The sequence below is a fragment of the Alexandromys fortis genome, unplaced genomic scaffold, assembly GCF_014885135.2.
Source record: "Alexandromys fortis isolate MF-2015 unplaced genomic scaffold, M_Fortis_MF-2015_v1.1 scaffold_44, whole genome shotgun sequence".
NCBI lineage: Eukaryota > Metazoa > Chordata > Mammalia > Rodentia > Cricetidae > Alexandromys > Alexandromys fortis.
This window is the reverse complement of record NW_026067921.1, coordinates 4752561-4774291: the sequence shown is the minus strand read 5'-3', so window position 1 is coordinate 4774291 and position 21731 is coordinate 4752561. Positions and strand designations below refer to the sequence as shown.

At 39.6% G+C, this 21731-nt stretch overlaps 1 protein-coding gene across 2 annotated transcripts in view; it reads right to left on the bottom strand.

The window, feature by feature from the left end:
- Nucleotides 1–21731, bottom strand: part of Oxsr1 (oxidative stress responsive kinase 1) — a 94586-nt gene that overhangs the window by 10648 nt on the left and 62207 nt on the right. For both annotated transcript variants that reach the window (XM_050141519.1, XM_050141520.1), the window contains exons 6-12: nt 20617–20726; nt 18543–18644; nt 16408–16541; nt 11314–11362; nt 10048–10113; nt 5425–5547; nt 2968–3003 (exon numbers count right to left, since the gene is read on the bottom strand). In XM_050141519.1, the coding sequence (XP_049997476.1) occupies nt 2968–3003; nt 5425–5547; nt 10048–10113; nt 11314–11362; nt 16408–16541; nt 18543–18644; nt 20617–20726 (620 nt within the window). The remainder of the gene's footprint in view (nt 1–2967; nt 3004–5424; nt 5548–10047; nt 10114–11313; nt 11363–16407; nt 16542–18542; nt 18645–20616; nt 20727–21731) is intronic.

Genomic DNA, 21731 nt, shown 5'->3' with positions numbered 1-21731 from the left:
CTGAGGGGCAGAGGAGGATAGGAAGCTTTGTAACTAACAGATTTGCTTCAATCTGTATGCTTCAAATATTTAATACATTTTAAGTAAGTAATCTGGAGGGAAAACAGATCTTGACTACCAAGTAAGCTAAACATTTTAAAATAGCAACTGGGAAAAATATCAATGTAGCAGACAATTTTAGTACTGAAAGAAAAGTCAACAGACAATGATAGAGGCCTACTTTTGACAGAAAATAATTGATAAATAGGTAGGCAAACAGACAGACAAGCAGGCAGACAGACATATACACACACATACTCTCTCTCTCTCTCTCTCTAACACTGCATGTAAGTAAAATCAAGGAAATGGGCTGGAGAGATGACTCAGTGTGTGATAAGAAGGCTTGCTCCTCTTACAGAGGACCAGAGTTCTCGGTACCCATATCAGGCAGGTAACACCTGCCTGTAACATCAGTCCAAGGAATCTGATGCCATTCCCTGTCTTCGGTGAGCACCCACACACATGTGCTCCTACACACACAAAGATAGATAGATAGATAGATAGATAGATAGATAGACAGACAGACAGACACATACATACATACATACATACATACATACATACATACATACATACATACAGATATGACTATTTAACTATAAAGACCAAAAGGACAGAGAAAAACAAAGAAGTAAAATAAGAAGAAATAGCCCAACCTCGTATGCACAGAGCCCTAGGTTTGAATACTAATAATACATAAAACCAAACACGATGGAACAAGTCTATAATGCTCTCCCTGAAGAGGTCAGCCATGGTTTCTTAGTGAGTTAGAAGCCACACTGGGCTATATGAGATCCTGTCACCAAAGCAAAGCAGGAATCATTAAGGTAATATGAAAAAAAAAAAACCTGAAATCTCATTACACTGTTGGTAGTGATTTTTTAAAAAATGGTGGCACTACAGAAAAGAATACAGCTATTTATCACAAACCTAAACAGCACAGTGTCACAGACTTGTAATCCTAGTACTTAGGATGCTGAGGCAGTAGGACTGTGAGTTTAAAGCAGGCCTGGACTACAAGGTAATACCTTGCCTCAAACCAAACAAGTTGAAAATATAAACAGAATTACCAAAATTCAGCAATTCCACTTTTAGCTGTATGGTTCAGAGAACTGAGAACAGCTATTACACACTCGCATTCGTTGCAGCATTTTCTCCAATTGCCAAAAGACAGCAGCACTTCAACTGTACTTTGGCAGATGAACAAAGAAAATATACTACACCCATATATCATGTATGTAGGCTTAAAAATCAGGAAGACATTCTGAAATGCTACAACATGGACAAACCTTAAAGACACTGTGCGAGAAAAGAACAAATATTATGACTCCACTAACAGGAAATATGTAGAATAATCAAGTTCATAGAGAGAAAAAATATAAAAGACATTGTCAGGAGCTAGAGGTGAGAGAAAATTTAATGAATAGAGTTTTAGCATGAAAAGGTAAAAAGTTCTTGGGACAGATGTGGCAAAGGTTGCAATGAAGAAAGAATGTACTCAATGTCACCAAGCTGAAAATGACTGTAACTAAATTAAAAAAAATGTAAATAGCATGAAAACATGGGTATAGAAGAACTCACATGGAGACGCTTTTAAGGAAAGAAAATGAGAAGACTAAACAGAAAAACTCGGGATAATCTGTAAAATATATTCTCATTTAATTTTTGAGAAGCTAATCAATGCAAGTTAAATCAGAAGCAACAGCTCCAAACTTTCAGTAGCTAAAAGCAATTAAAGGTGTTTCTTCTATCCAGTTCAAGTCTACCTGAGCAGCACAAGCTATTAAGCGTGGTATCACAGTTACACAGAAATACAGTTAATAGTGGCAGAGGGACCTACATAGTGACCCCTCCTTCTGCTTTGTAAGAGGGTAGGTGCAGGACAGGTCTCATGTGTTCCAGGCTAGCTGTGGACACATAATGTGGCCAAGAATAACCGTGAACTTTTTTGTTGTTGTTATGTCCAGGAAACATTCTCTATAGACCGGGCTGGCCTTGAACTCACAGAGATCCACCTACTTCTGCCTCCTGAGTGTTGGGGTTAAAGGCATATGCTACCACCACCTGGTTGATCTTGAATTTCTCACTCTCCTACCTGCTAAGAACTGGAATCCACACCAAGTTTTATGTTGCACCTTGATGGACCCCAAGGCTTCAGGTATGCTAGGGAAGCAATCTACCAACAAAGCCGTAACCTCAGAGCCCTGCTACCTTTCCACTGGCCAAAAGAACTAACAGGGGCACACATAATCTCAGGTCCAGGACGAAGAGCAATGAGGAATAGGAACAGGCAGCAGATACTAGGCTGCTGGTAATTAAGATACACACTATAGTTCTGTAAACATAAGTCATGTACTCAGTAGTGCATGGAATCTATATACTAAGCACACAAATTAAGAGCAAATGTATGTTTTTAAATCACCTACTGTACCCAAAATTGAAGGCGCTACCAGAAGGAAGAGTATATACAACAGAACAGACCCATGAAATTACTTCTTTCAGATAGTAAGATAGAAAAATCCACTTTACAGAACGCTGTTGGACTGAATTTCCTATCACACTGGTACAATTAAGTACAAAAAGCAAAACAAAACAAAACAAAACAAAACAAAACAAAACAAAACAAACCCCAGGGTTTACTTGCTTTAAAAAAAATCAAATGCAAGGACAACAATATGACAAGTTCCTAGACATATCGAAGCAAAACAACTGCCTTCCACTTCAAACAGTTCAAGCCTAAAAAAACAGTTCAGCAAGCAAGAAACAGTCTGAGCTTTAAGCAACATCAGATCTGGCTGCTATAATACCTCATTAACAATTAATTAAGCACAAAGCAATACACAGAGACAAAGACAGACGGAATAACTTAACATTAAAACCAAAATAAGAAGTCTGTTTTAACAAGAATGTGACATCCCCATTACTTACCTCAGAGTTTGACGGTGAGTCCTTCACCCGGGGAGACTGAAAGACAAAGGAGAAGACGTGTTAACGAGCTCCAAACTGAGTTATCTGCAGTCAGGTTCAAGCAACTGCAAATAACACTAATTAGTGGTCGGCCATTCCATCCTGACCCACAAATTGACTCAAGGCCAAATTTTTTGAAAGAAAGAAAGCTGTTTGATATTAGTTTTTGTTCAAGCAACCCATAATGAACACATCAATATACTTGCTGTATTACAAGTTAACAGTTTATGGGAGGCATGGGGGGGGGGGCTCATGCATATAATCCCAGCACTCAGGAGGCAGAGGCAGGATCTCTGTGAGTTCCAAGCCAACCAGGGATACACAGTTGAGACATACACCCCCCTACACACCCACTACAGCACTGGTCTCAAGCAAAATGGATGGAATACAACTGAGCCAAACAAAAAGAAAATTTAACAAAAACAGTTTTATAAGCAAACATCCATTCAGTGTATGTTCTCAGGTAGTAAAGATCATACTCAAAAGCAAGTTTCTTTCCATTAATCATAAACATAGACTAATGTCTATGTTAATGATTACATTAACAAACATAATCATAAACATACTATATACCTACGATCATAGGCCAAATCTAACAATCCTTTAGGCTAGTTATTTGACATATTTTCAAAGTCCTATTACAAATTTTCTTGTACATCCATATTCACAGGTATTATCCAGCTACATGTGTACTAACAGAAAACTGGTCAAAATAAACGTGGTAAATATACAATGGAATTTTATTCAGTCACAAAAAATACAAAAGCATGGCATCTGTAGAAAAATGAGTGAAATTGGGAATCATTATGTAAGCAGACAAAGACAAATACATCACATGTGGTGCCTGGATTTAAACTTTCCTTTGTGTCTGCATGCTCAGTAGTCTGCAAAGAGAGCTGCAAGAGCTGAAGATCTCATAAGGGGCATGGGGAGAAAACAATGAATGCACCTACAGGAAAACTGAACGTTTGTATCTTTTGTAGGGCTTTTCTAAGCTCGATGTTTAATAAATAATTGCCAATTTTCATTGGAAAGACCTTAAAAAACTTAGCTATACAAAAAAATACTTAAAAATCTATCAGGTAAGTAAAAAGTCAATGATGATAAATTAAGAGTCCTACTGATACTGGGCATAGTGCTGTAGAACTCTAAAATAACTCTAAAGCCATTTCTGACAACTCTGAGGTCAATTTTGGGGCCTCTCAGCAGTAGTGCTCCCCCGCCCCCGCATGGCCCAGGAACCAAGGACCTAACAGCTATACATGCACGTACTGAGATGTTGGGAACTTTCCATCTCCTGAATAGGGGCAAGATAACCCCTCTTGATTCAGTTACTGATGTTTTGACTAAGTCCCTGGAAAGGGGACAAAGTGACCCTCAGATGTTCCTCCTTACCTCATCAGATCTGGCAACCGCTCTCGAACCAATTATTGGTAATAGCCCTTTTGAATGAGTCAATCATAATAATCAAAGAACAACCCCCAGACACCCCCGCCCCTTGCTTCTGTGGCTTTTTCCTTTAAAAGTAGCCTATACCAGCCAGTCGGGGTCTTTCTGACTTTTTGAATACTGAAAGACCCTGTCATGATAGAATTAATAAAATCCTCATGCTTTTATGTCAGCTGTGGCATGAGAGATGGTCTTTTGGGGCGACTCCTCCTCGGTGATTGGACTCTAGGGTCCAACAGTGGCACACATCTTTAATACCAGCATTTGGGAGGCAGAGGCAGGAGGATCTCTATAAGTTCAAGGCCTGCTCTTTATAGAGAGTGCCAAAACAGCCAGATCTACAGGGAAATCTCATCTCAAAATAAAATCAACAACTACAAAAATAACCCTAAGAACGCCTGTGAGAGTAGATCCCACTAGGCAAAGATATAAACAAGCCCATTATAATGCTCCTCCCCCTCAAAAAAAATACTCAGCAGGAAAGGATATAGAGCCCTTAAATACTTGGCATCCATCGAGACATATATCTTTGCATAATTTGGGGTTAAGAATGAAGAAGCAAAGGAAAAGGAAGGCCCTAAGACACACACACAAACACAGCAGCAAACAAGGGAAAAGATCCAGTGCACACCAACTAGAGCAGTGCACTGCTCCTCTCCACAGAAAGGGAGCAGGCTTCAGGGACGTGGTCTGATGCTGCAAGGTCTTCTAGTTCACAGTTCTTCTGCAGTGTCTAGCCATGAGTACCATCCACGGACTCCCCATAGCAAGAAAGTTTTCACCTCTAGACATGGCCATTTTCATATATCCTACATGTCTTCACATTGAGAGATGCCTGTCAATTTGCTACACAGAACTACCTGGAAAACTTGTCAGTAGCACTTGTCTTCTTTGCATTAGCTCATCGAGCTGTAACAAGAAGCACAGACAACTCCAGCAAAAGGGTCTATCCAGTCCAATAAAACTCACCCTGAGTTGGGAAATTGCTGCTCTCCCTTCCTCACTTTCCTCATCAAATTCGTCATCACTCCACTCCCAGCCTCCATCCTCCGTCTTATGCAGACGGCCGCTGGAGCCAGGTACTCTCCGAACCTGAGCAAAAGAAAGGCATGGGAATTATGGTACTGTTTTGGATAAATTGAACAGAAACCTCCATTCTATTTCCCATCCCTTCTACCACATAAATAGATCATTTAATAATGATCATTATTATCCTGGTAAGTCAGCCCATAGGAATCCACACCCCCTAACCCTCAATCTGCTCTCTCCAGTACTTTAACCGCAACCGTCTTAACCAGTCTGTCTCAGTGATGCTAAAATGACTCTGCTCTCTGGAAGACACACTGGCCTGGAACACCACGTGGCTCAAGGTGGCCTCCACCACTTTCCTCTTCAGCTGGTGGATGTGAGTCATGGTGTTTATCACCACAGCAGGCTTCCCCAATCTTTTTGCCTTGGTTATCCTGGGCTCCACAGTAATGTACAGTGATCTATGAGCGGGGTACTCTGGCTCCTCCCATCTGGAAGCTTCTGACCATCACTTGAGGATGCTCTCTCCTGGGATTCTCCATTTCTAAAACCCGTCAGTGCTGACCTTTCCGAGCAGTCCTCTCCTTTCATTCACCTTTCTTATGCCTTTCTAGTTGACCCTCCTTCCTGAAACACTTCCCTACCTTTATCCTACAAAGTTTGTGCCCATTTTTTTAAATTACTGTGCTTTCAATTTACCCCAATGGATAATCGCTTTTTAAAATAACTTCACTGAGATAATTCACACACCATACAATCTATCCAATGAGAAAAGCTCTACTGACTGGTTTTTGGTTTATTTAGAATTTAAGTATTACTACATTCAAATTGAAAACATTTTGATCGCCATTCTTCATACACATCATAGCCACCAAACGTCACTGCCCATTTCTCTCCACCTTCCCCCAGTCCTGGGAAATTAGCCTACTTCATGTCTCTGTGCATTCTTGAACATTTCACATAGAATCATATACTTCGCACTATTGAATAACTGATTTCTTTAACGTACATGTCTTAAAGGTTTATTTTATGTTACAGCATGCTCCTCAACTTCCAACTGGGATTCATACTATATATATATATATTAATTCACACACACACACACACACACACACACACACATGCGTGCATATGTGTGAAGTTGAAAATACATTTAATCCACCTACCCTAGCAAGCAGCACAGCTTACCAATGGTAAGCTCCAAGTAACGTAGCTGCCAGCCTCTCTAGGGAGCATGGACTGCATATTGCTGGCCCAGGAAATGTTTGTAGGGTGGTGATTGTTCATCTCCTCCCCTCCCTATTCTACCCTTCTTTCCTTCTAGTTTTTTAGATGAGGTATCACTACATTGTCCAATCTAGTCTCAAACCTCTTGAGCTCAAGTGATCACACTGCATCAAGCTTCAGGTTAGAAGCATGCTACTAACTCTGGCATCAAAGCAAGGCTGCTACCAAATGCCTGCTGTTTTCTCACAAAATCATGAGTTGACCCACTATCAGTAGAACAGCATCTGTACTTCATTCTTTATTAGCAAATAATGTTTCATTGCTATGGACACAACATATATTACACAACTGTTCATTGGCTCATGAATGTTTTGTACTTTGGGATTATTATGAATGCTGCAAGCTTCTTGAACACGCTTCCAACATCCCTGAGTGTGCACAGGAGGTCACAGGGTGCCCTGTTCAGCCACTACAGAAAGTGTCAAGCGGTTTTCAAAGCAGCTGCATCATTTACATTCTAATCAGCAAGGTCAAAGGCTACAATTTCTACAGATCCTTACCAACAATTACAGTCTTGTTTATGGTGGACATATTACTGGGTATGAAAGATTAACTCCTTGTTACTTTAATTTCTTTGGCTACAAATTAGAGTGGGCATCTTTTTTGCAGACTTACTGGTCATTTGTGCATATTCTTTGGAACATTTTATAGTCCACCTTTTACTCATAATAAAAATTGGGTTTGTTTGTTACTTACTGAATTGTAGGAATTCTCAATCTTTTTATTAGCATTTATTTAGAGAAAGAGTGTGTATGTTCACAGAGGTCAGTTCCCCCTCTCTTTCTTCTGGAAGAGTTGGTTTCTCTCCTACAATGTGGTTTCTGGAGGTCTTCTTTACCTGCTGAGCCATCTTACCAGACTTGTCCTTTGGTTAGATAGCATTTTTGCTCTTTCTGCAAAATAAATTTCTCATCTTCCAGCGTACAACATGGAATAAAAGGTAGGTAGAATCTAATTTTCAACTAACCCTCCTGCTTTTAGCCCAATTTTATGGGTTTTGTTTTGAAGTACTGTGGATTGAATTCAAGGCCTCAGACTTACTAGAAAAGTATTCTGCCATCAAATTATAGCTGTGACAGTGTATGTGTACATGCTTATGGAAGGTACATGTGAAATTATGAATATATGTATGTGTTCGTGAGCATGTAAGAACCCAAGATCATCATAAGGGGTTATCTTTCCTCAATTGTCCTTCCATTTACATTTTTAAGTTTATTTATTCTACTTTATGTATGTTTTTCTTGGATGTATGTGCACCATGTGCATACTATGGTGCCCATGGAGACCAAAAGAGAGCACAGTCCCCTAGGAAGTGGAATTGCAGATGGTTGTGAGTCACCATGTGAGTGCTGAGAATAGGATCCAAGACCTCTGCAAGAGCAACAAGTGCTCTTACCCACGGTCCTCTCTCCAGCACCTCCCCTTTACTTTATAAGACAAGGTCCCTGAAAGAAGATTGTCAATTTGCCCAGGCTGCTGAGTAACCAGTGAGCTTCAGGGATCCATCTGTCTCCATGCGCTCACTCCCCAGGCAGAGTTACAGGCTGCTCTCTCTCCCATGTCTGGCCTTTTCTGCGCGTTCTGGAGATGTGAACTCATGCTTTCATGCATCCCAACTTCAGAATTTAATTTTGAGACAGCTTCTCACAACACTGCCCAGGCTAGCTTCACACTTACAATCCTTTTGTTTCAGCCTCCAAAATACTACAAGTGTTTTGTTACAGGGATATGCTATGAAACCTGTCCTGTGCAGTCCTTTGAGGCCCACCGATCTTAAAGAAATTGCACCACAGACACTGAGCAATTTCAATTAGGATTTACTGCAATTACAAGCACAGAGATTTTAAACTGCATTCAAATTATTATTTCCGAATGTTACAGTGTACAAAGGCCTACTAAAACAAAGCAGTGAACACAGCGTTTGTTCTGGTAGTGTAGAAAGGCTGTCGTCACACGGCAGACGGTGATGAGCTCTTCAAAGTAAAGCAGAACAGGGAGGAACAGAAAACTATGGGGCGGTCCGGAAGTGTGGTTGAGGAAGTGCTACACTAATGCCTAAAGTGATCAGGACAATGAACAGTGCTCCCCCATGTGGTCAGCCATGCAAAGAACCTTCCCATTCCCCAGACATTCGACTTCAGTCATCTGTGATTAACTGTGCTCTAAAACCTCTGTGATTCTGATAAGCGACAGCAGCTGATAAATAAAAGGGGAAAAAATATACCAGGAAAATGAATAGCAAGTGAAAATAGAAGGACAGTGTGATTTTAATATTGGAGAAGAAAAGGCTAGCTTCTTAGGAACAAAGTGTTCCAAGAAGAAAATGGAGACCTTTAGGCTAGTTTCCCTGCCTGCACTCCACTCACCTACCCCCTGCCCCCTCCCCCCACACACACACAGGGCTTTCTCTGTGTAGCCCTGGCTGACCTGGAACTCAGAGAGATCTACCTGCCTCTGCCGTCTGAGTGCTTGGATTAAAGGCATGCACCACCACCACCTGACATATAACCTTTTTCCTTTAAAGCAAAACCTTCTGAATAATGGCAGACATCTCAAGCAGTAAACTGTAAGTTTCTACCAGAATAGTCCTAACCTCCCAGACAGGCCTTCTACTACCCCATCTACCAGAATGACCCTCATTTCCAGAAAGGCCTTCTACTATTCCACATGGAACAGAGGACCCTATTCTCCCTTTAGCTCATCATCAACCAAAATCCATGGGACAGCATTTCTTCACATGTGCTAAGTTTCTTTTTAAGGGGAGAGGAGTAAGGAAATGGGGGACTTTTTTCATGGTGAGATGGCAAACATCAATTTTGCCCAAACTAGGACTTTAATAAGTTCTTAGAAATAACACACACACACACACACACACACACACACACACACACACACACACACACAGTGCTTTGCTATAACATGTCTAAAGCTAGGAGATAATATGACTTATACCCCAAGCTTGAAGTGCTATGCAAAGTCCCCACCTCACTCTGGACAGCTGGATACAGTCATCAACAGGGGTTAGAAATGACTCACAACTGCCATCCAGCCCCTTGTTTTCTAAGAGACAGTGAAGTAACACCTAAGCATGTAGCTGACAGGTATGTGCTGACTGAGCACATAAAATGCTTTTAAAGGGCTAAAAATGAAGACTCCTCATTCCTATGAACAGAACAGCACCCACGCTAAAAATGCAAAACAAACAACAAAAAAGCCCTGCAAATCTATTCTAAGCAACCTAAGAAAACTGAATTAAACCCACACACACCCACTCACCTTTTTAGATCTTTCAGAAATGGTAGGTGCTCTCTGTAGTATTTTTTCTTGAAGAAACTCTTTATTCTGGAAAATAAAAGTCAGTCTCAGAAACTCGATTATCAGAACTTTTTACTGAACCACACACTGACACAGAAATGTCAATCACAATATATGATAAAGAACTGTTCAGTGAAGAGATGGGGAGGCTCTCATCTTTTCACTCTGAAGGCTTTTATACTGGATGTCCTTTGTTGACCCTGCATTTCCAAACACACTAATGCATTATGGCTGGGATAGGGGGCATTTATCAGTTCAGGAACTAAGCCTTAAAAGGAGAGTTCAATTGTTCACAGATTGTTTTTACAACAGGAAAGAAAACTGTTCATGTGTATGCAGATGTATGTACACGTGTGTGTATTATGCCCAGTATCCACCTTGTTTAGTGGTACACACGCCTTTAATTCCAATACTTGGGAGGCAGAGGCAGGCTGATCTCTGTGAGTTCAAGGCCAGCCTGGTGTACTGAGCTAGTTCCAGAATAGTCAGAGATGCTACACAGAGAAATCCTATCTTGAAAACCAACAAAGGAAAGATAGGATCTCTCATTGAGACTTGAGGCTTACCAATTAGCCTAATCTTACTAGTCAAAGAGCTCTACCTGTTGTTGTGGCATGAATTCTACACTATGAATATGCATTACTCTCCCTGGTTACTAAAATGCCTACTGGGCAGAAAGTTAGGCAGGAAAGCCAAACTGAGAATGACAAGAAGAAAGTAGGCAGAGTAAGGAGACACCAGTGTGTAGCTGAGCAAGCAGGAGGTGTAGAAAAATGAGCCAGAATGCAGATTATTAGAAATGGATTGATTTAAATGTAAGAGCTAATAAATAATAAGCCTGAGCTATCAACTAAACACTTATAAGTGATATAAGCTTCTGCATGGTAATTTGAGAAAAGACAACTCTGTCTACACACTGTCTCCACTTCCCCAATTCTAGAGGAATTATAAGCCAAGTCTCTACAACTAGCTTCTGTTATGGGTCTGGGGATCAAGGATGCTTCTTCATGCGTATGTGGAAAGCATTTCATTCCAGCTTCCCAAAGCAAGTTATCTTATTTACCAAAGACTGTATACATGATACCTTCAGTCATTATTTTGTCTATTTTACCTAATCTACTTATCTGTTATTTCTTCAAATGTAATCATCTTAAAAAAACGCAACTTATAAACAGTGGACAGACGATTATCATATGAACGCATATACTCAAAAGCTGGACTGCCTACCTTTGCTTTCTGGAAAAACTTGTGCCTCAATAGTTCTGCCGCTGTTGGCCTACAGGAGAAAAGAGAGCTTTTAGTTTTCAAGCACAGTGTGAATTTCTGTCTTCAAAAATGAGAACCTTTTTCCTGAGCAGCAACCTAAAAGTTCCTTGGTAGAGGTCGCTTTCCTCACCTGCTGAAAAACAGAAAGTAGGATAACCCTGGTGCAGGACACTGAGTAGAACAAAGACTCAAACAGAAATGTGCTGATGACAACTGCAGAATCTCTGGAAAGTCGTCAGTAAAAACTGTTTCTAGAAGACAATTCTTAGGAATGTCCAATGTTTCCTACTTAGCAAAATCATTTTCGGGGAGTTAGACAATAACTACAAGTTTTAGCAAAGCATAAAAATACATTTAAAGGGCTGGAGAGATGGCTCAGAGGTTAAGAGCACTGGCTGCTCTTCCAAAGGTCCTGAGTTCAATTCCCAGCAACCACATGGTGGCTTACAANATTATCCTTCAAAGATGAAGCAAAGAAATTTAAGAAAATCTATAATCAGCAAAGTTCTTTCAAGAAATGTTCAATGTGGGGCTGGAGAGATGGCTCAGAGGTTAAGAGCACTGGCTGCTCTTCCAAAGGTCCTGAGTTCAATTCCCAGCAACCACATGGTGGCTTACAACCATCCAAAATGAGATCTGGTGTCCTCTTCCAGCCTATAGACACACAGAATGCTGTATACATAATAAATAAAATCTAAAAAAAAATGCATTTAAACTGGAAAAAGAAAAAACAAACATTTTTGTTCTTACTACATAGCAGCCCAACAGGTTTCAATTTAAGGCAGCAATAGATTTTTAGACATTGCTCAATTTCCCTTTTAAAAAAAATAGGAAAAGTATTAAGTATATTTTTAAAATTTAACCCAAATTCAGTTGAGTTCAGTTATAGATAATCTTGCTTGGAATAAATTTTTCATTATCAACTTTACAAGCTTTTAAAAGAAGATCACTAAGAATAAAGAATTTACTCTTCAAAGACCACACCTAACGTTACCACATACTTACCATGTAATGCTATACAATGCTTTTTTTAGAGATATCTATCCAAATGCTAAGAGCAGCTTTTGTTCTGTCTTATTTTACCCCACTGCTGAGGATGGAAGCTTGGACAAGATGTTATACAACTCTGGCAAGCATTTACCTCTGAATACCTCAGTCTTACACACTGCTAGGTACCAGAACATAGGGGAGGTGTTTTCAAACCCCCACACCAGGCTTTCTCTCACCATATAAAGCATATTTGGGAGTGAGACCAAGGTAGGGGTAGTTCTTAAACCTTCCTAGGTAGTTCCAAAGTAAATTTTAATCTTGAGAACCAAAGCCTCAGATTAATGCAGACTGAGAACAAATGACAGATGCTATGTAAACTGAAATCACAGTGCCACTCTTCATCTGGGAAAGATTTCAGTGTTTCAATGCCTTCTTTGCCAAGGACGGCATCTTAGTATTCATTTCTTTCTTGTAGGTCCATTTCCTTTTTCCTAAAGAACAACTTGTGGAAGAGTAAAATCAAAGGATGTGACTAAGACTCAATTATACAAAAATACAAAATAAAAACCCCTTAATTTCATGCTCAGTCTTGAATAAGAGAACCTGACTAGCTGGGGAGCTGGTAGCTGTTCTCCCTCGGTATTACTTCTCTATGTTTTGGCCACATTCACATGACTGGAGGAGGGGGCCTGCAGTTCCTCAGTAGGGGATTACTGATATTACATTCACGGATACACAGTGGGGAGAAGACATACTGTTTGGAATTTGAAGCAAGTGGTTCTTTAGTATGAGTATTCAAGGCTTCAGAACTGGAAAGTCTGCAGTCTTGTCGTCTTTCCATTGTTTTTTTAAGTTTCATGTAACCAAGGCTGCCCTCAAACTTGGCTGAATAGCCACAGATGACCGCTATATAACTTCTGCTCCTCCTCGTCCTACCCAAGTGCTAGGATCGTAAGTCTGTGCTAACACAGGCTTATTTCAGTTGTTATTTAAATATCACTTCTCCTCCATTCTGACCAGTGTCTCCTTGATAAGTCCACAAAGTGCATGCAAGTATTTGTGTAAATACAGACTGGACATCCCACTTATTACAGGTATGACTTTGCACAAAGCTAATCAACCTCTGATTTTTGTTTCTTCATTTGTAAAATAGAGAAACAAAAAGTGCTGTCCTGGTAAGATTAATGTGAGAATCAAATGAGATGGAACTGGTGCTTTATGACAGTGCCTGGTACTTAATAAGTCAGTAGCTGTTTATTGTTTTCTTTAATTTCTTATGTTTAATGGGTTTATAAAGGGTTACGTTTTATGTTATTTGATCTTAAACAACATTTAATTCTAGTTTTCAAACTGGAATACATTTTCTATACTTCCCAGAGATTTTTTTAGATAGACAGATAAATAGAGACAGTTTTGACATAGCACACTATTCCTTCATATCCTTCACTAGCTCCTTAACCAAATCATTAACACTAGTACAATCTTTCTAACTAGAAACAACAGATTTTATTTGGATTTCTTCAGTTTCCTATGGGCCCCTTTTGTGTCAAAGCACCTGTGGCATAGCCTGTCACGTCTATTCTCCATGTCTAATCAATGTGTTCAATTCAGTCATGTTTTTCAGTTTCTTCTTTGCTTAATACTTCTGACAAATAAGGTCAGAGATTCTATGGCATATTTCTCAGTTTGGAGCTCTCTACTGCTTTCTCATTTTAAACGGCAATTATGAACTGGGTGAAGAAAGCGTCACAGGCAGCGCGCCTTTCTCAGTGGGTCACTTCTGGAGGTTCATTATGCTGTTACCTTGATTGCTTGGTGGATCTTTCTTCACACTTTATTCGGTTAGGAGCATATTACAGTCCAGCCCATACAAGAGGCATCTACTGTTTTATATTTTTAATTGAATCTTTCCATGCTGAAGTTCTAAAGAGTCATAGACTTTTCCTATGATTTTGATTTATGATTTTAATAAATTCAAAGATTTATAATCTTTTCAGCTACCACTGCATGATCCAAATTTCCTGAAGAACTAATGCTACCGTGTCTGCCATTGTATAGTGTCACCATGTGTGCTTCGTTTGAATTCCATTAAGGGGAATGTTGCTCCCAGGAGTCATGAGATCCGGATTTGCAGGTTTTCTCTGAGAGCACTTCTAAGACCCCTGCAGCCACAAATGAAGCTGCCTCACAATGCTTAAGCCCTACGAGGTGTGGAGTATGCATTCAATGTGGAGAGGACAAACTCAGACTCTCAACCTGCAGAAAGAAAAGTCAAACAATGAGGAGAGATGCTGCTGCCTCTTGCTAATGACAAACAGTTTTCATTCTGTTTATCATCTCATTAAAAAGGGAAGGAGGCTTCTTGTGTGTATATGGTGTACATACATAAATAGAGGCAAGCACACGCATGCGTGCGCACACATACACACACAAATTAAAAATAATTTATAAAAAAGAAGGAGGAAAATGTTTTCTGATGGTCCTGTCTCTAAATAGGAGCTCAGCTGAAGATCTCCATCAGGTGGAATCAAAGTCCCAATTCCGAAAGTCAGCACCAGATTAAGAAATCCAACTTAGTAGGATCCTAGATTGAGTAGTGTTCCACTGGTGGTGGCCACAAGATTAGCTCAGGATTCTTTGTAATTTATGGATTTTTCACTATTTCTCGCATCTAAGAATCTTTAAGTTTGATGGATTTTTATCTGTTGCTTCTATGTATTTGTAACAAAGGAATTTGTCCTTTTTGTCAGATAACTTGGTGGAAACAAAGGTATTCCCTATCAATTTTAGCCACTGCTGAGAAACAGAAACTTTGCTGCCTATTTTTCTTACCCTTTCCAATATTTCCAACAATAAATTCTGAACCCCCATTACATATACTAGACACATTATCAAGGATGACAAAGACCTTTGTCAACCTTTAGAGAAAACAAAATTAAACAACTTTTAGTACTAAGAAACACAGTGGAATATACAGTAGTCTCGGGTATCCCAGGAGAACTGGTTCCAGAAAATTGTTTCCCTTTGCCAAAACTCTGATGCTCAATCCCTTGTATTTAAATGGAAGAATATCTGCGTAGAACCCATAAAACCCTCGCACTTTATACCACCTCTAGCTTAACTACAGCAGCTGCTATCATGCCAATTCTGTTGCTCAGGGAATGAGGGCCAAGGAAAGGTTGATGATGCTGAGTACTGATATAATCTGATCAGAGTACTTGGATCCATGGGAGGATGTGGGAAGCTGATGTATACACACAAAACAGAAACTAAGACACAGTAGAGATGCAGCCCCAAATTACAAATGATGAGCTCAGACTCAAGTTCTACCTCTAAGATTAGAGGTCTGAGTGACCCTAAAAATAGAAGGTTCCACTCAGTGATCTCGCCTACAAACACTGTTCAAGAGCAACACACACACTAAATACTCTTATTTAAGAACCTGCTGCTTACCACTGAATATGTCTACAGCTGATAAGGAAACTATTTGAAATTTTGTTTACCATTAAAGTCTTTTCAACATGGAATGTACAATTATTGAACTATAAATAAAATATAAATGTCATGAAATATAAATGTGTTACGTTATAGTTCTTTTGTTATCAATTGTAAAATGGCAGTTATAAGTGCAAGCTGAGAAAAGAGAAGAGAAGAGACCTGGGCAGTCGCACTCATCAACTAAGACCATGCAACCCAATACAGACATGCCTATGCATGCTTCAGCAATGCCCGCGCATAAATTTCATTTACTTTCTTTTTTTTTTTTTTGAACAAAGAAAAACTTTTCCATTAACATGGCATTTTACTAATACAGAATTCATAATATATAATTTCATAGTTTTAAGATATATCTGGACAACTTAGATATACCATATAATTAAAAGAACACAGAAATCAACTCGGGCCCTTCCAATTTTGTAAATGGCCTTTATAAGTGTTTCCAAAGTTTGTATTTCATTCATTTTAAGAATACACATATAATCCCATGTATATGCATATAAAATTTAGGACTTCCCACAGTGTTTATGTATCAAACAGACACATCACATTTATCTAATATTTTACCTTTTTTCTGGATCCTTTTGAAGGCACAGTGAAATCATTTTTCTAAATGATTTTCCGTATTTTTTCAGCATTTCTTTATCTTGAACGCCAGTTTCCAAAGAGGGAGGATCATTCTGGAGTGTCAGCATCAAAACCTAAAAGTTTTCAATACAGTAAAAACATCTAAGGAGTTTTCAATATGGATAAAATTTCCCAACAGACAAGCATATTTTACTTTCCAGAAGTTGACATCTAGGGGCTGGAGATGGTTCAGCTGGTAGAGTGCTTACTGTTCATAAGAACATAAGCTCAACCCTGCAGTGTTCACATAAAAAAGCTGGGTGCTGTTCACGCCTATAGTCCCAGTTAGGGGAGGGGAGGTCCCCTGGGGCTTGCTGGCCAGCCAGTCCAGCCATACTGCCAAGATCCAGGTCCAGGGAGAAACAGAATTCAAGGTAAAGAGTGGCTGAGGAGCAAACCTGTACTCTCAAAGTACACACACACATACAGAAATTAACATCTAGGATGGATTTTAAGGGTTAGGGACATAGCTCGAGGGATTATATGAATTATATATGTATTATATATACTTGCTGACCAAGTGTGAGACCCAGACCTCAACACCAAGTAGAACAAGAAATAGACTGGCTGTTTAGAACCCAAGGTTTTCAAGTGTACTGGACATTAGTTAAGAGCTATAGATGATGGAATCCCAGCCAACCTGCCTGCCCACAAGTACCCACTGTCAACACTGCCATTATATTCTTTGGTTAAAATCCTTTATTTCTTCATGTCTCCAGCCCTAATTCTTCTACTGCCAACCTACTACAAAAATAAAAACATAACAGCAAATACATGTGTGGCCTTATTAGCACATCCACTACTTGGCTTGTTCTTCCTTGACTTTCGTAGTGTGGCCCCTTTTCTTCAAGAAATTTCTATTACAGAAATCACCAACTGTACTTCAGTAACAAAGCTACAGACCATTAGTTCACATTCTTCCTGTCTCCCCTGCAGTCACTGACAGTCTTAGTTATTCTGTACCAGAGACTATAAAAGGCAGATGAACAGAGAGATCAACAGACACGAAAATGCAGTTCTTGTGTTCACAGTACAGCAAGACGATTGTAATTCACCAACTCCGTCTATATTTTATGAAGAACGAAATAAAAAGAGTTCAAAGGCTCTGAACTCAAAGAAAAAGGAGTTTGGAGAGGAAGAAGGCAACACATCATGAACATGTCTGTAACTTAACTGCACATCCAAAAAGGTTTATGCTGGATCTGATCCCTACACAACACAGAGTAAAAATGGCTATGTTGGTATTTTATTGGAAAGATTATATTTTGCTACAACACACATACAAAAATCTATGAAAATAAATGACTATGGGTATGACTGGCAAACATAAAAGGCTCAGAAAAAGGGTTTGGAGAGACAGCTAGCTCAGCAGTCAGGAGCACTGACTGCTCTTTCAGAGGGCCAGGGTTCAATTCCCAGAATTGACATGGTGCCTCTAACTGTCTGTAACTTCACTTCTAGGGAACCCAATGCTTTCACACAGACACACATGCAGGCAAAACACCAAAGCACATTTAACAGGGGAAAAAAAAGGCTCTAAAAAATGTTGGTGTACAAAAGAGTCCACACTAGCCCAGAATGGAGTATAGCAAAGGTTTATTTATCTAGCAGTAAACACACAGAAATAGTAGCGATCCACAGTCCTCTGTGTGCACTGGGAACTGGAACTGAATCCAGCAGCCAAGAGCCCCAACCCCACGCTTTATGTCTGCATTTATAATACATGAGACCATGTCCAAAGTGGGCCAGTATCTTAAAGGCTATTGGCTGAAGGAGTTCCCACAGCATCTCCCCATTTTGTCTAAATAAGAGAGATCTAAGCCTAATACAAAACTATACACAATAAGAAAAAAATATCAAGTATTGTCCAGGGAAAAGAAGAGGCAAAACATATATAAAAATTAGAATTACAACCAGCATGAACAACATCAAGCTACAAACATATGCTAAATGTTTTAATAGTTATCCTACCCTAAGGAGTCTTATATGAAAAATGGCTTGGTAAGTCATGAGAGGAAAAGTAACTATGAAAGTAACTATAGTCTTCAGAAAAATAATTGAAACTTGAGCCTCACCTTCATTGGTGGATATTTATGATAAGGAGCTGCCCCTGTGGCAAGTTCAATCGCTGTGATTCCAAAACTCCAGATATCAGCTTTAAAATCATAGCCTCGAACCTGAAGGGGGGGGGGACAGAGAGAGAGAAATATGTACTAATACTTTAACCAGACTAAAACACTTTCCCAAAGTTTCTAGTATGCCATGAAAAATTAAAGTGTTTATACACTTTGAAACTTTTTTTTGGGGGGGGAGGGGGTTGAGAGGTCTCCCTGTGCAGCCCAGGCTAGCCTTGATTTCCGACTCTCCTGCCCCAGCCTGAGACCCGGGACTGTAGAGGTGCACTACCACAGCATGCCCATAGACTTGAAACCAGAAAACATTAACTACAGTAATCACTTAAAAGGGTGTTATAGTTAATTATGAGCAGATACAGAAAATATTCATGGTAAAACACAAAAATATGAAACATTAAGTATGATATAATCAGAAGGCATACTCGATTTATAAAACAAACAAAAACTAAACAAAAAAGACAAAATTGGAACCAAGATTTTACACAATCCTGTCTTTTATTTTCCAAGTGTTCTATAACATTATTTTATCTTCTTTTCCCCTCCTTGCCTTTCATTCCCTTTCTTTCCTATCTCTCTCCTTCTGGGGTTTTTCTTTTGTTTTGTTTTAAGACAAGATCTCATTAGTCAGGCCATCAATCTCCAGAGTGATGGGGTTAGAGTAATGTGCTACAATGCCCAGGTATTTTATCATTATTACTGCAATAAAAAAAGAAAAACATATTGTAAGGAGATTGTGGATTTTTTTTATGTCATTAGTATGAACAGGCTGCCAAACTTCTCATTTATATTGCCACCATCAAAACTTAAATTCAGTGGTCAATATGTGTGCGGTCTAATGATGCAAAGAAAGGCAAGTTCTCTCCATGGACAATATTCCCTATTTCAACATGCTTCTCTACCAAACAGATCAAGGGAAGCCCCTGCTTAACTGAGAAGAAGCTTTAGCCCCTGCCATATCCTCCTCCTGTCCCCAGCCTTTCTCCACAGCCTGTGTTTGTTCATTCTGTTCCTGCATACAATCTCTTACAACCCTGTGTGCCTGCAGTGCCCTTCTACAGGCTGGATAGTAAGACATCTATGACATTCATGAAAAGCTTCCATACAGTGTTAAAGTTACCTGTAGCTTTAAGAAGGCTGGTTTGCATATAATTTAGGAATCTTTTATAGGTGCTAGTACTGGTAAGAACATCAAGTGAATGAATACACACACTCAAGAAGAGAAGAACCCAGAAAATGACCCTAGCAAACAATGCCATATTTTCTTTCAGACGTGTCCAGGAATAAAGCCCAGACTGGCCACAACCTCATGATCCTCCAGTATCAGCCTGCACTTGGATAACATGTGTACTCTAGATCCTACTGGGAGACTCAGGAAGACAGAGAGCCAGGTCTGACGGTGAATGCCTTTAGAGGCAGGAGGATCTCTGAGTTTGAGGTCAGCCTGATCCACAAAGCAAGTTCCAGGCCAGCCAGACTACACAGAGAAACCCTGACTTACACAAACAAAGGAGTAGATGGCCTAGAGGCCAGAGGAGCAGCCTGACAAGCAGAAGCAAAATGGAGAAGTAAATAGTTACAGCAGAAAGAAAAGAGGTGTACTGAGAAATGAGCACTGGGTTTAGAGAGTCTGCTGCAATAAGCTGAGACAGATGACAAGAGACTGCGGTGGGCTGTCTGATGTACAGATGGGAAATGGAGAAGAGCCCAGCAAGGAAACTATAAGCTAAACAACTAGCTCATTTGGTCTATACGATTACACATTTTTAAAAATTTTTTATTCCTTTATTACCTGAATTATCTTTGGTATTGTCTTGAGTTTCTTGTGTCCTATGTAAAAATCTTTATTTTTTGCTTTGTACTGAGATACTACTATCTTTCCTTAGAGCTAGTCCTTAACCAATCAACAGAAACACACATTTCATGTAGCCAACCTTGTATATTGAATAAATATAAACACTATTGAGGATTCCTAACAAAATCCTGAACCATTTCAAAAAGACAGAACTCACAGTACCTGCTCCATAACTTCAGGTGCCATCCAGCAAGGGGTGCCAACAAATGTTTTCCTCACTTTATTTCTGGTAATATCACCACCAGTAGCTAAAAAAGCACTCACACCAAAATCTGGAACAGAACAGAAAGCATTTGTTATGGTTTAAAGAGGAAGTAGTTCCCACAGGCTCAGGAATTTAGGCTAGTTGTCAACTGATGGGCTTTGAGAAGAGGTAGCTCTGAGAATTCTGTATAATCAATGGGTTGACTCCTGCAGAGTCAGAACATGACATCACTTGGGGAGATGGTGTGGACGATCTCTGAAGAGTCAGAACCCAACAACACTTGAAGGGGGTGTAGGGCTGGGCCTACTGGGAGCACATGGGGCCCTGCTCCAGAGAGATGGCTGTGGCAGGACCCTTCTTGCTGCTCTGGCTTCCTGATAGTCAAAAAACAGCTTCCTCCTCCCACATCCTCTCACCATGCTACTATTCTGCCTTGCCTCAGGGTTAGGGTTAGGAATTCAATCAATAGGGTTAGGAATTCAATCAGCCCTGGACTGAAACCAAATTCAAATAAAACTCACAGATTCAAAGAAAATATTTGAAACCAAAACTGCAAAAGTATTACCATCCAGAAAACACAAAGAATACCTACATCCCAGAACTAAGGAGGCAGAAGCCAATACAGGCTACAGTGAGATTTACAAAAATTGTATTAAAAAAAAAAAAAAAAAAAAACAGGCAAAGACTTTACCTAAGAAAAGCAAATGGACAATATGAACATGAAAAGACAATCAACATAGCTGATAATAGGCAAGTATAATCAAAACCAGGAGACAGACATTAGATGGTTAATAGAAAAATTAAAAAAACAAAAAAGAAAAACCTAGGCATGGTTTTAATCCCATCAAGGAAAGCTGATCTCTGTGGTAGAAGAGTTCTAGGCCAACCTGATCTACACAGTGAGTTCCAGGCTAGCCAGGGCTAGCTACATAGTAAAAATACCTTGTCAACAAAAATGAAAATAGAATATTAGTATTGTTATGGATATCAAGAAACTGAAATCTATATGGAATGGAGACAGGAATTTAAAAAGGGGACCATTATTATGTAAAACAGCCCCTGTTTAGCTGGG